At 35.9% G+C, this 13,286-nt stretch overlaps 1 protein-coding gene across 2 annotated transcripts in view; it reads right to left on the reverse strand.

Annotated features, from left to right (window-relative positions):
• The window catches only part of LOC145666914 (WD repeat-containing protein 91), a 75,467-nt gene that overhangs the window by 50,224 nt on the left and 11,957 nt on the right, over positions 1-13,286 (reverse strand). Inside the window, exons 4-6 of one of the 2 annotated variants that reach the window (XM_081734512.1) lie at positions 9,571-9,686; positions 5,039-5,232; positions 3,066-3,139 (exon numbers count right to left, since the gene is read on the reverse strand). In XM_081734512.1, coding sequence (XP_081590638.1) covers positions 3,066-3,139; positions 5,039-5,232; positions 9,571-9,686 — 384 coding nt within the window. Of the gene's footprint in view, positions 1-3,011; positions 3,140-5,038; positions 5,233-9,570; positions 9,687-13,286 lie in introns of both variants that reach the window. The other variant, XM_081734511.1, reaches the window with a different exon arrangement.

The following is a 13,286-nucleotide window of genomic DNA, read 5'->3' on the forward strand; positions in this document are numbered from 1 at the left end:
TGAACTTTGTAGAAAGAAGATAAAAGAACTTTTGAGATTCGGCTTATTTTGAAACACCCGAGCAGTGGACTGCTGTTTAGTTTCGGGTACGTATGAACAGACTTGTCCCCTGAAATGATTCAGTATATCAAATATGACTTTCCTCGGTTGAATGTTTTGAGCATTTCTTTACACCAATTAATTGGAGCTTGTTTGAGCTTCGGTTAACATTACTGGCAAAAACAGACGTAGGTGGACAACATTCATAAAATGCACCACTGAGAAATGTGCAACCACACTGGAATTCGGAAAATAAATTATACACAATCCTATTGGATGGCACTTCATTCCCAAAAGCCAAATGAAGTAGCTCGATGCATTGTTTTGGTGTTAAACTACATTTGAAATCATAAAAGAATCACTGCCCGAAAACGTTCAGGAGAAATTTCCATTTTTCACACAAAACTACGTCTTTCAACTGCTGTGAAAAATAAACGAATAGGCACAAACGATCAAAGATAATTTAAACATAGAAATGTCTATTCTTCTGAATTCTGACAATAGCAGAACACTAGCAACACTGTTAGTAGTAATTTGCAGAAACTTTTCCAGCAGCCCTCGTATACATTCATTCTTGTAACTCATAGTTACAAGAAAGAAAAAAATCTTTATAGTGTTTGTAATAAAATTTATAGAAAATGGGGACACATTTTAGGAACCAATGAATAAGTTAAATATTTAATTGTTAAAAATTTAAGTAGAACTTATTTTTTGACCTCGTTCACCGGGTTAAGCCACTCATTTGAAGATCGAATCATTTTACAAACACATAAAGTGACACATGTCAGACGAATGTTTGTCAAAGGATACACACAAATTGTTAACGTTAAATGTGACCGAATTTGAGCTTCAGTGTTACACTCATGAGCAGCTGAATTAAAGAGAGTTGCCATTCTGGGGAAATGGTGCTATGCTTAGCCCGGGGAATGTAATAGGAGTGCGTAACATGTAACAGCGAGGACGCCAGAGTAAGAGTTAACTATAGAAAGGGCAAGATACGAGACTTCAGTGCATTTGATCGCGGCCAGATTGTCCGAGTTAGATGAATACGCTACTCTATCTCGGAAGTCGTGCAGACAGTGGGGTTTCCAAGGACCATCGTATCAAGAATGTACCATGAATACGTGAATTCGGACAAAACCACTGCTACCAAGGTTAACTATCGTGGTACGATGCGTTGGTAACAGGGGTCGAAGTCAGCTAGCTTGGATGATAAAAGCGGACAGACGAACCACAGTTCAGCATATTACTCGTCAATTCAATGCTGAGAGCAGGTATGCTATCCAGAGCCATGTCCTCGCCATGGATACAGAAAGAAGCGTCTCATGAGGGTACTTCTGCTCACACCCGTTACAAGGCACAATGACTGAGATGGGTAAAGAAACACCACATTGGACGCCCAAAGCATGGAAAAAAGTCAGCTGGATTGCTGGGTCGAGGTACCAGTTGATACACGCCAATGGCCGGGTACGAGTGTGTCTTCAAACACATGAAGCAATAGATCTCTCTTGCCAGCACGATATAGGTTGGAGGTAGTGGTGGTCTGGTGATGAAATGTGACCTTTAGTACATCTGAAAACGTCCTTCACCGGTGAACGTTACAGAAATCTAGGAGATCATGTTCACCTCTTTGTTTTCCTCCCATACCTCCAACAAGACAATGCTCCGGCCCATCGCTCCCGAATTGTGGTTTGATGAGGATTCCACAGATGTGAAGATGCTTACCTGATGCTCCGACGAGCCCCAATGTCAATCCCATTGAGCACGTCTGGGATGCTGTTGAAAGGAATGTGCGTGCTCTGAATCCTGCTCCGCCCAATCTTCGTGGATTGTGGGAGGTTTTGCGGCAATCATGGATCTCCCCAACGTTTGCAGTGTCTTGTGGAGTCCATGCAAGGCCGCATCGCCTAAATTCCTCAAAGCAAAACGGGGTGCTACACGCTACTAGTCAGGATCTTTATCAATTGCTCACGAAATGAAATGAAATGAAAACTTTGTTTTACGTCTCACGGTTATACCGGTTAGACTAAAGGAGGTAGCGATGATGAAAAATGAATGAAATGATGGAATGAAGAAGTGGGAGGAAACGCGAGAACCCGAGAAAACCCACGCACATAATGTTTGTCCACCACAAAGCTTACTTGGCGCAAGCAGGGATCGAACCAAGAACCCCACCAATTAATATCTGCACAGATGTTTCTAGTTAAATGTGTTAAAAAGAAGAAGCAATGTCTAAGAGAGAGTCTCACATTGTTAGTACATACAGAAGAATCGATAAATATGTAGTTCTTTCATAAAGAAATTATCGAAAAGAGAGCTACAGAAACCACCAGTGTCAAGAGGTCTTATTTCAATTTCAGAACCCTTGCATCAGAAGTGTAAAATGTGTTTATTTTTATGACGTAATTCAATCTTCGTGTGACTGACTTGACCTGATGAACAAGGTCAGAGAATAATACACGAAAGGTCTTACAGATCCAATCAATAAAGTAAGTGTTCCACTTATCTCCTTAACAATTAAAAATACGTCAATTACTAGCTTTAAATGAATAATACGTAGTTAAATGTTTTATAAAGAATGGCATTGCAATCATAAAAAATACATACTACGAAAATGAAACCTAGCTGGTTCGGAGATGTACACTCCGCAGGCGAATATGGAAAAAGAGACTGGTCTAAACAAATAGTAATTATTATTGCAGAATTAATCTTACAACAAAAAGAAAAAAGATTATGAGTAGATAAAATCTGATCCGCTACGAAAACTATAATGGCATAGGAATTCTTATTACATATTGTTCTCGAAATACGCATCTAAAGATTTTTTTCAACTTAATGCATATATGTCAAGTGAAGACATGCAATATATGTCAAATGCTGTTCTTCATATGTCTAGCAATGCAATAGAAGATAGCATTCCGTCATGCCAAGACTTGATTGTTGTCGAAAAAGAATCATTTAAGTCACGGTACCTGATCCTGTCTGCTGGGGTTTTCTACTTAGAATAGGTGACGTAGGTAACCCACCTCCAATATTGCTTCCTATATTGCGAATCAGATTTTTCAGGGTTTTCGTCTGAGTTTCTGCAGCTGGAGTTTCCCTACGAATACAAAGGAGAAAAAGTACATTTATTTCAATTGAAAGCAACTTCTTAATATACAAAGCGTGCTAAAATGAACACTGTTCATTTATATAGTACACAGTTATCACATGAAATTAATACGTTCCAACATAAATCCAGTAGTTTCATAAGAAGAAGGTTAACTTATGTACAGGGCTGCCCGTAAGTTAGTTGTCTAAACTGCATTGCAAGCAGAATTCTTCCATACCGCTAACATATTCATCTTCATGGAAGCCTCGGAGTAAAGTTGCTTTAGCTATCTGAACTTCATGTCTTCTGAATCCTTTATAGGTTTGTTCTAGGTATTTTGTACTCTTTGGACGTTTTGTTGGTGAGTGTATAAAACAATGCACAACGTTATTTCAATTCTCTTCTCACCAAACTGATTTAAGCTTATCTGCAAGCAGTATCCCTATCGGGCCGGTTTATTCAAATTTTTTATTATTGGGTGTAGTTAAATTTACATTGAAGTTGCATCATCCGGTTGAGACGTAATGTCACGTGGTAATTAGTCCCATTTGCACACACAACTTTATTGATTGTAAAAGAAGGGATTTACGTACGTTACGAAACATAGGTGAACGAATGTCAGCGAGCAAAGTGTCACGATACCCACCAGGGCTTGTTTTGTTCCACCTTGACGCCTTTGATAATACCACGTGGCATTACGTCACGCTGGGGTAGTGAAACTTTAATGTAAATCTAACCTCACCCTTTATTATTCAGTTTTCGAATACCTTCGCAAGATGGAAGTGCAGTGTGATGTGTAATTATGGCCATGTTTTACATTTGCAGTACAAAAACACGTACTTTTATATATTCATTGCTTCTCAATTCACATCAACTAACTAGTACTAACAACAGCATGGCTCACAGAAAAGAAATTTACCTCACACTAGAGTCTTATCACTGATGGTATCAACTGAATTGTGGGAACTAGTGACCTAGTCAAGTAGCTACTATGCTAGTCAAATCAGTCTAATAACTGCTAATGCCAATTGATTTAACGTCACATGGTACTGAACTGCAGAGGGGATTCTAAAATTAGTTCTTTATGATCACTGTATATAGATACATATTAAAATTTGATTTCTATTTTTGTTTTCGGTCTTTTTATTAACACTGGTGTTATGAAGGGTGAAACCTGTAATATTAATGTGGGATCTGAATCACTAATGGTACTTAAATCTGGTATGTTAGCCACTGAGACTTTTTTTTCTTTTTCCTCAACAAGGGACAACGGCTTCAAAAGAAGAAAGAAAGCAAGCAACACTTTCATAACTAATAACATGGTAATTTCTGAGGTTAAGTTTTAAGTTTCTTGTAACGATTTTGCATCCTCACAGTACTTACGAAGACATTTTAAATGCTCACTTGATTGCTCTATTCGCTGCAGCATTTCGCCAAGGCCATTTTGGCCTTCCTGTCAAGTTAATTTTGTAGGTTTTAAGCAAAATAACGAACTTTGTACCGTTAACAAGTCTATACTCACTCAGTTTCAATTTTATTTTTTTTTCTTTTTTTAAACAAAATAAGAAAAATGTTTATCTGCGCTTCGAATTCGATTCTACTAAAATAATGTGCACTACCAAATATTAGTAGTCATTAAAACATGCGAAGACAATACTGATTTGTTACCTCGGTGGTCTCCACAGATAAAATGTAAAGTACGCGACAGTGAAAACAGAAAACTAAAGTGATATCACAAAGTCGTCTAATTTCTTAAACTTGCATGCCTAAAAGTCCGCTCCATTTTATGTGCCTACCACTTAAGAGAAAGATCAATTTTTACTTCTTATATAATCCGAACACTTGAAACCAGTTTAACTAACACTTTCAATGGCGCATTTTAAAGATCCGTTTATTACCGATACTTACTGTGCAATAATATAGAAGTCATCCATTAACTCTGGAGGAGGCATGACATCAGGGACAGCAACTTCATTTACAGTTGTAGCACGAGGTTCCAGAAGCACAGACAACCGAATACGCAAACTGTCGTTCTCCTCTTGAAGTCTTTTGATCTTAGCTGCATCTTCTTCAAAGCTTGACAGCGTCGGCTGCGGCATACACTGCAAGAATATATTCTCGTTTCAACATGCAATTATTCCATTTCATACGAACACAAACAACAACTGCTTATGTTTAAGAAATTATGGAAGTAAATCAAGATTTCATACGAACACAAACAACAACTGCTTACGTTTAAGAACTTATGGAAGTAAATCAAGATTAAACGAGTTCAATACAATAGTATAGGTTATCCTTAGTTCTTTTGCCGTAAACTAGCTACTGGTAATTTCGACTAACATTTTTAGAGATAAAATGACTAGGATTGCAAGTTGTGCTTTCCTCTACTATTGAAAACAAATTTGTATTTTTCAATGCGCAATGCTTTTATTATACAGGAAGTGAAGTTTTTGAGTTTTACGTCCCACGCATATGCCGGTTAGGCTAAAGGAGACGGTGATGATGAGAGACGAATGAAATGGTGGAATGAAGAAAGTGGGAGGAAACGGGAAAACCCCGAGAAAACCCACGCACACGGTGTTTGTCCACCACAAAGTTCACTTGGTGGGGGCAGGGATCGAACCCGGGACCCCAAGCACCAGAGGTGAACGCTCTACCACTGAGCCACCGCAGCCCATTTTATTATACAGGAGTCGGTTTCGAAAGTTACATATATGTTCACAGTTACATATATGTATAAAGTTACATTTATTATATCAATATCCAGAAAGAGGTAAGTTAAGAAAAGTTTAATATTGTTGGTGCAGGAAAACAAAATTTTCAATTAGCAACTATCTTCAAAATAGACGAGAATAATTAGTTTTCAGGGTTTTTTTAGTCTAAGAGCAACATCCTAGCTGTCGCTACCAGTTTGGGTATTGTCTTCGATTCAATTCGTATTTCGTTTCAATGTCATACGCAATATACACGATGTATTAGATGAAGCGTACACGTCAGTTCTGGACATATTACGAGTTATTATATAACATTTTTATTTGATTGAATATGTTTAATATTTATAAGATTTCTTTTATATACTTTCATCTAGTTATTCGAACCTGTAAAATTACATAAACTTCTGACTACTTCTTTTGCCAGCAACTGAAATTGCAGCTGAAAGAAATGAAGTTTGGAGCTATTGCACACATATTTGCACTTGGTAAAGAGATATCATAATATTTACCACCTCATGTGCAACATTTTTAAGCATAGGAAGTTTATTACTCCACCTATCTCACCGAAAAGGTCGATGAACTAGACATCTATATATTAATTACTAAGCAGATCTTCGAGCTTAATTACCTGGGTGGAGTTAGATTTTCGACCCAGTATCTAACTAACCATTATACCATCGAAGATTTCCAGAAATGTTTTGACAAGACACTCTTATATAGGCTTATATGAGCATGAAATTCAGTGTATTGAATTACAAGAAATGAACCATATCTTTAATAATATATCCCACAACTGTCGTTGCGCGCGCGGTTCTAAATTTTTTGAGCGTCCAGAAAATTATAGGACGCACTGTGTATGTTATTAATAATCTACGAATACACAGAAGTAATTGAGACAACAGAAATGTTTTGTGATCGCACATATATATTTAGAAGATTTTTTTTCTTCTGCAAACAAAATTATGTATTTTCATGATGTCCCTAATACTTTTTTTTTCTAACCTTATTATTAGTTTATTAAAATCTAAATGAATGATCGCAGTTAGAAAATTCAATGTTTTCAACTACTGTCCGTAATTTTGGTGAGTAAATTTTAGTTTTATTTAGTATTCTCATTTTATATAAATTTAATTGGTAATTGTTTTAAATTGTTTTGTTTCAATGACAATTGACTCCAAAGCTTTCATTTCCAAGAAGCATACACATGTTTTTTTAAGAATGTAAAATCCTGACTTCTGGTACCCCTGAAATTTTTCGAAAGAACTCTTTTTTTTTTTTCCTAACATGTTTATTGATCTGATTTTGATGTTTTGTTTTGTCATTCCGATATAGCCTTATTACATTTGTAGTGTTTCGTAGCTCCTGATAGTAAAAAAGAACTGCTTTTATAACCTGTTATGGTATTCTTTGCAGTGATGGAAGTTATTGTCATTTTTAATATTTTGCCTCTAAAGTACAGGTTCTAACCTTCTACGTTTTTATATAAAACAGAACGTCAATCCATTTTTTTTTTCCTGAAATGGAAATGAAATGATATTTCAGTTTAACGTCCCACGATTATGGCCTTTACGCTAAGAGAGACGAATGTTTAACGCAAGTGAATGATGAGGAAAGTTAATAACCCTACACACACACACACATATATATATATATATATATATATATATATATATATATATATATATATATATATATATATAATAAAATAAACCTATATACACTGGCATCCAATTATCAGGGAATGCGTCGAGGTAGCATGTACGTACTCGCTACATTTCTTTTTCCTGTAGATGTGTAAAGCCTGTAGATGTAGATATATCGAAACCATTCTTTATGTGTTAAATGGTAAAATGCACCCGATCATGCCTGCCATTAGTAAAAAGTAGCCACCTTTGTACACATTTCTAATTGTTCTTTTTATTCTAATTTGAGGACAATGAATTCAACTCAATTATTTCTATACACACGCGTCCATAGTGTGCATAGAAAACTGAACTCAAATTTGAAATATATATATAAACATCTTAAATTTGAGGTAATATTTCTCATGACTCCATGGATTGATTATGTTTAAAAATAATTCCATTGGATTCAATACCCTCAAATCAGTATTGCATTGATTTACTAGTTAGTACGTTTAGGAACCAATGGATACATTTCTTGTTTGAAGGTTGGATCTAATCAGTCAATGGATTACCGGTTAGTATTTCTCCGCATTGTGCATTCCCAACGTTCCCAACGTTCACGTAGTTATTGAATGCCTTTACGGAAAAAGGAAGTAAACGGATGACCACGGCTCGGATACATAGAAATCATCAATGAAATCTTGAGACACTCATTGTTTTCAAAAGATGTGCCATGCACTGCATTCGACAGAGACCGGAAAAGATGGTGATCTGTAGAAGTCATATTTGGGAAATACTCCGAATGAGAAAGAACCTCACATTGAACCTACTGAATGGCAACGAGTCTCATGTGTGCCACATGAGGTTTAGCGCTGTTCATGTGAATGATGATCCATATCGTTTTTTGGGCATTTTTTCTTGAAGTGCTGCAGGAACACACTGAAACTGATGGCAGTATACAGTAGAGTGATGGTACGATTATGGAGTGGAATTTCACTGTGGCAAATCCCTTTTATGTCCCAACAGACACACAACATTGTATCTTTAGGATGCAAATCCTGTTTGGGACATAGTGTTGCCTTTTGTGTTTGGGTTGCCTTCCTCTGCTTAAAATTCACATACAAGTACCACTTATCTCCACGAACAACATATGAAATAAAAGGCTGATGTTATCGGTAAGTATTCACGATGGCAGATATGCAAAGAACCACATGGTAACATGCTGGTTCTTGTTTGCACTGAGTGATTGAGGCACCAATGAACCCAGTTTCTGAACATTTTCATGCGTTGAAGATAATGCACAATAGTTGCTTGTCCAATGTTCCGTGGCCAATCTCAAAGTGCTTTGACGTGGGTCATGGTGGAACAAGTCGTTCAAATGGTCCTCATTAAAGTGAGGTGGGCGACCAGAACGTGGGGCACCACTCACGCCAAAATACCACAACTTCGGAACCTGTGAAACCATTTCCGGGTGGTCTTTTCAGTAACAGCGTTCCTTCCATCCACTGCACAATTTGTCTGGATGTCTCTGCGTCACTAGAACTTTTGTTGAATTCGTACCGGAGGACATGTCAGAGATAATCCTTCTTTTCAACTTGACACTCCATACTGTAGACACTTCAAAACAAAAATTGACTAGCTCCAGCAAAACCACAAATAATGCACAAATTACTGACGTCTGGCACAAAATTCCTAGAAATGAGCGGCACGAATTAATGAAGCAATTCAATATTGAAAGTGCAATTAGAAAGTTATCTATGGGTGGGCACTTTATACAAATGGCATGATCGTTATTTCTTTAATCTAGGATTGATTATATCAAGTTTGTTAAACAAATACTCCATAATCTCTTTATTTGAAATTAAATTCTTATCAAGGAAATTCAGATAAAATATGGATACCGCTGTTGAATAACTAGAATTTACACAACACTAATGACAATTGTGCAGAAATAAGGGATCCCATCTATACAAGAACTAAGTAACTAGTGTCTACTATGCATTGTAAAGGCGCGCAAAAATACGATTATTATTATTATTTGATATTCATGATTTTCGTATGTCTACATGTTACTACTGCAGTCAAGGAAAATACTACTGACCTGGAAAATAATAGACAAAAAATTATGTAGAGATGCCAGCATTGTGTCTTGCCACTGCCTGGTAAAATGAACTGCAAATGATGGATTCTCTTCAGGATTTTTAATATACGGCAACACTGAAAAGTAAGTAAAGTAACTAAAGCACTTTAAGTAAGTGGTAAATAAATAAATAGAATATCAGGTGCAACCTCTTATGAGTATAGTATCACTAAAACTAGAAATGTTAACAGCTTTTCCTTTATAATTGTTATAATTATAATATGATTAAAGCATAATTTTATAACTTAATATAGTACCATCATACAGAGGAAAGGTTGCAAGAATATGAAATGTAAAGTTTAATCATTATTTATTCCATTCTTTTATTTATTGCAATTCGAAGTTTCGAAAAATTAAAATCTTATCCCATCAAACTTTGCCTACGGAAGAACTACACATCAGCCTTTCATACTGTTATTCCTTTTTTTTTTTTTTATTTCTTTAGATTTTTATGTTTCACAGTTACATCTTAGAGACTGGACCTTGATCGAAATCCAATCAACTAAAACATACACCAAAATCAAGCGAGCTAACTTGAGACTCTACTTGTGACGGGGACAAATGGTCAAGTTCCTGACGTTCTCATGGTCTCGTTCCTCCCAATCGATAAAACAATCGAGACTCCTACAACGGAAATTCTTTATTATATTATCTTTCCATGCGATTTATTGAAATAGTGTTTTATTTCCTAATTTTTGAAATCCAGCCCTCTTAAACCCAAGGTCTTATAGTTGGAAAGTCACTTTTTGTGCGAGAAGATTGGGCTGTAAATAAACCAACCGAATCGTATTCAAACTCCACCAAGTTACGGTTCAATAGGTCCATCTTTCGTAACCTCGCTGTTTCGCATATCTTGGAGGAAACTGCATCATACAAAAGTCAAATTTTAAACTTGAACTTGAATCATTTTCTATTGATAGTTATAAAATAAAGAATATATATATATATATATATATATATATATATTTACAAATGTTGCAATAAGAGCGTGTATTTCATCATCTACCAGAAAACTTAATTAATCCACCCTCTTATATTGTTTTCTTCAAATTTTGGAAGAAATTAACTCTTCTGAATTTTCTTATAATTAAATTCAAACATACATCGTAAACAATGACAACTACCTGCATTGTGAAGACATTGATAAGAAACAGTTTAAGTGGGAATAGAATGTACGGATACTAATCATATAAGAATACAATAAATATTTACAGTCTTTTGTAGGCAGTGAACAAGGAAAGTTTTCTGTAAACGTGCTTGTATCTTCAGCACCAAATATTTAATGTATTATTAACTGTACTGTTTCGGTGTTCCCTGACACCTTCAACAGCAGAACAGGCAACCTTTCTAAGAACTTCCTCTTGCACTACTTTGTTAATAAGATAAGGTAAATTCCTTACTCCAGATTCTCTTTCTTTTTAAATCGTCCACTGATATGAAAAACTTAGGCTTTTCATGAAGACTTGTGTAATTTTCTGCTAGTTTGTAGAAATTCTGCTCACTTCTAACACTCACTTTTTGAATATGCAATTACAATCTTAAATGTACGTTAAACGTTTATCCTATATTAAACTTTTATAAGTACACACTTCTTTAACTTGCTGTATAAAAATTTTATCAGTACATACTTCTTTAAATTGCTGTATTATTATTATTCAGAACATACAAATATTTACATTAGATAGTAAAGTGACTAGTTTTCGATATCTGGATAGTATTATTAGTAATGATATGAAATGTGAAAGTGAAATAAAAGCTAGGATAGGAATGGCGAAAAGAAGCCTTTAGGAGGAAGAAAATACTATTTTGTAGCACATCGAACAAAGAGTTCAGAAAAAGACTCATAAAGTGCTTCGAGTGGAGTATTGTGCTGTGCAAAAATGATGAAAAACGACTGCAAGCTTTCGAAACGTGCGTGTGAAGAAGAATGGGAAGAATTAGCTGGGTTGAACGGAAAACGAATGAGAGAGTGTTAGAAATGCTGGAGGAGAAAAGAACAATTTTAGATACTATTAAGAAGAGGAAGAGAAACTGGTTGGGACATTGGCTAAGAACAAACTGTATCATGAGGGATACTTGAGAGGGTACGGTGGTAAGAGAGAGAGAGGGGGGGGGAGAGGGTGAAGAATACTACAATTAATGGACGATACCAAAACAGAGAAATCGCACATGAAGACGAAGAGGTTAGTGGAAACCGTGGAGCATGGAAACTTCTCAGTTGCGGCAAGTGATCTGCCAATAATGGCAGAATACTTATGATGACAGTGATGATATAGTGAAGTACTTAGCTAACGTAATACGAAGAAGCACTGTAATGGTTTTTCAACGTTTCTTGTTGGAAGTAATCCATTTCCTTAGAAGTTTTCGATCATTAATATAATAAATTAGAACGTTAAAACGTTAATATACCCATAAAGCTTCCATTGGTACACACAGTTAAGTCTATATTGAACTACTGTGCCATTCGCCCCACCATAATAATAATAATAATAATAATAATAATAATAATAATAATAATAATAATAATAATAATAATAATAATAAGAAGAAGAAGAAGAAGAAGAAGGAGGAGGAGGAGGAGGAGGAGGAATAATGAAAATTCATAGACCCGAGATACATATAGTAAATAGTGTTTATAGACCACACTAAATCGAAGTTCTTAGTCCACACTTGTTGTACACATTCCTGTTCCCAGGTAACGTTTTTCTGGACTAAAAATTACAGAATATGGACGAGAACTAGGTAAGTATCTTGAAAACAAGAATATTTGAATGAAGATTAAGATTTAGATTTCTGGGCTTTCGGTATCTATGGCCATTTAGTCCGTCATGTATATGAGGGATGACGTCACTCGGCGAACACACTATCCGATGAAAGGGAAGGAAGGAAGGGGTCTCGTGCCATTATGTTAAGTACCCTCCCGGCATTTGACTGGTGTATGAATGAGGGAAACCCAGGAACAACCTCATTCAAGATGACTAGCTTCGAAAAAAGCTGTTACACTTTTTCGACCGAGTGCCCCCACCGGGAATCGAACCCGGAACCGCTCGCACGAATTTGAATGAAGAAAAAAATAAAACTTTTTAAACTTCTCACAGTTAGGATCTTTAAGCTAAAGGGGAAGAATGACTAATGAAAATAAATAATCATGAAATTAAATTTTTGTGCTCTTCCACCGGGAATCGAATCCTGGACCATGTCCACCAAAGGCACACGCGCTAGACACTGGACTAGCAGAGAGTTCTCCAAATACCTTCAAATATTTGTAATATCTACGAATAACTTATTTGCAGCTACTACCTTCATTTTTAATAATATGCAGATTGAAAAAGAGAAAAAGAAATGAATAAAAAGAAAAACATTAATTCAAGAGAACACAGAGTTTGATGTTATTCCCAAGCACACAGCGTTTACAGTTTTGCTGTAAATTTACCAACACCTTTACACATCTGCCCACAATATTTTCGTTGTCGAAGTCCACCAAGAGCCACTCACGAAGAAATGTTAGGAGAATCCTCTGACACCTCTTACTGGAAACCTCTGAATATAACAAAGTTTCCAGCAAGAGGTGTCTGAGCAGTTCCTCAGGACCAGCATTTTTCATCGTTCAGCATCCATCGTAGTAACAACTTTCTTTGTAGTAGAATTAATATTTGAAGATAATAATACAAGAAACA

The sequence above is a fragment of the Thermobia domestica genome, chromosome 12 (assembly GCF_964235325.1).
Source record: "Thermobia domestica chromosome 12, izTheDome1.hap1.1, whole genome shotgun sequence".
In the NCBI taxonomy this organism is placed as follows: Eukaryota; Metazoa; Arthropoda; class Insecta; order Zygentoma; family Lepismatidae; genus Thermobia; species Thermobia domestica.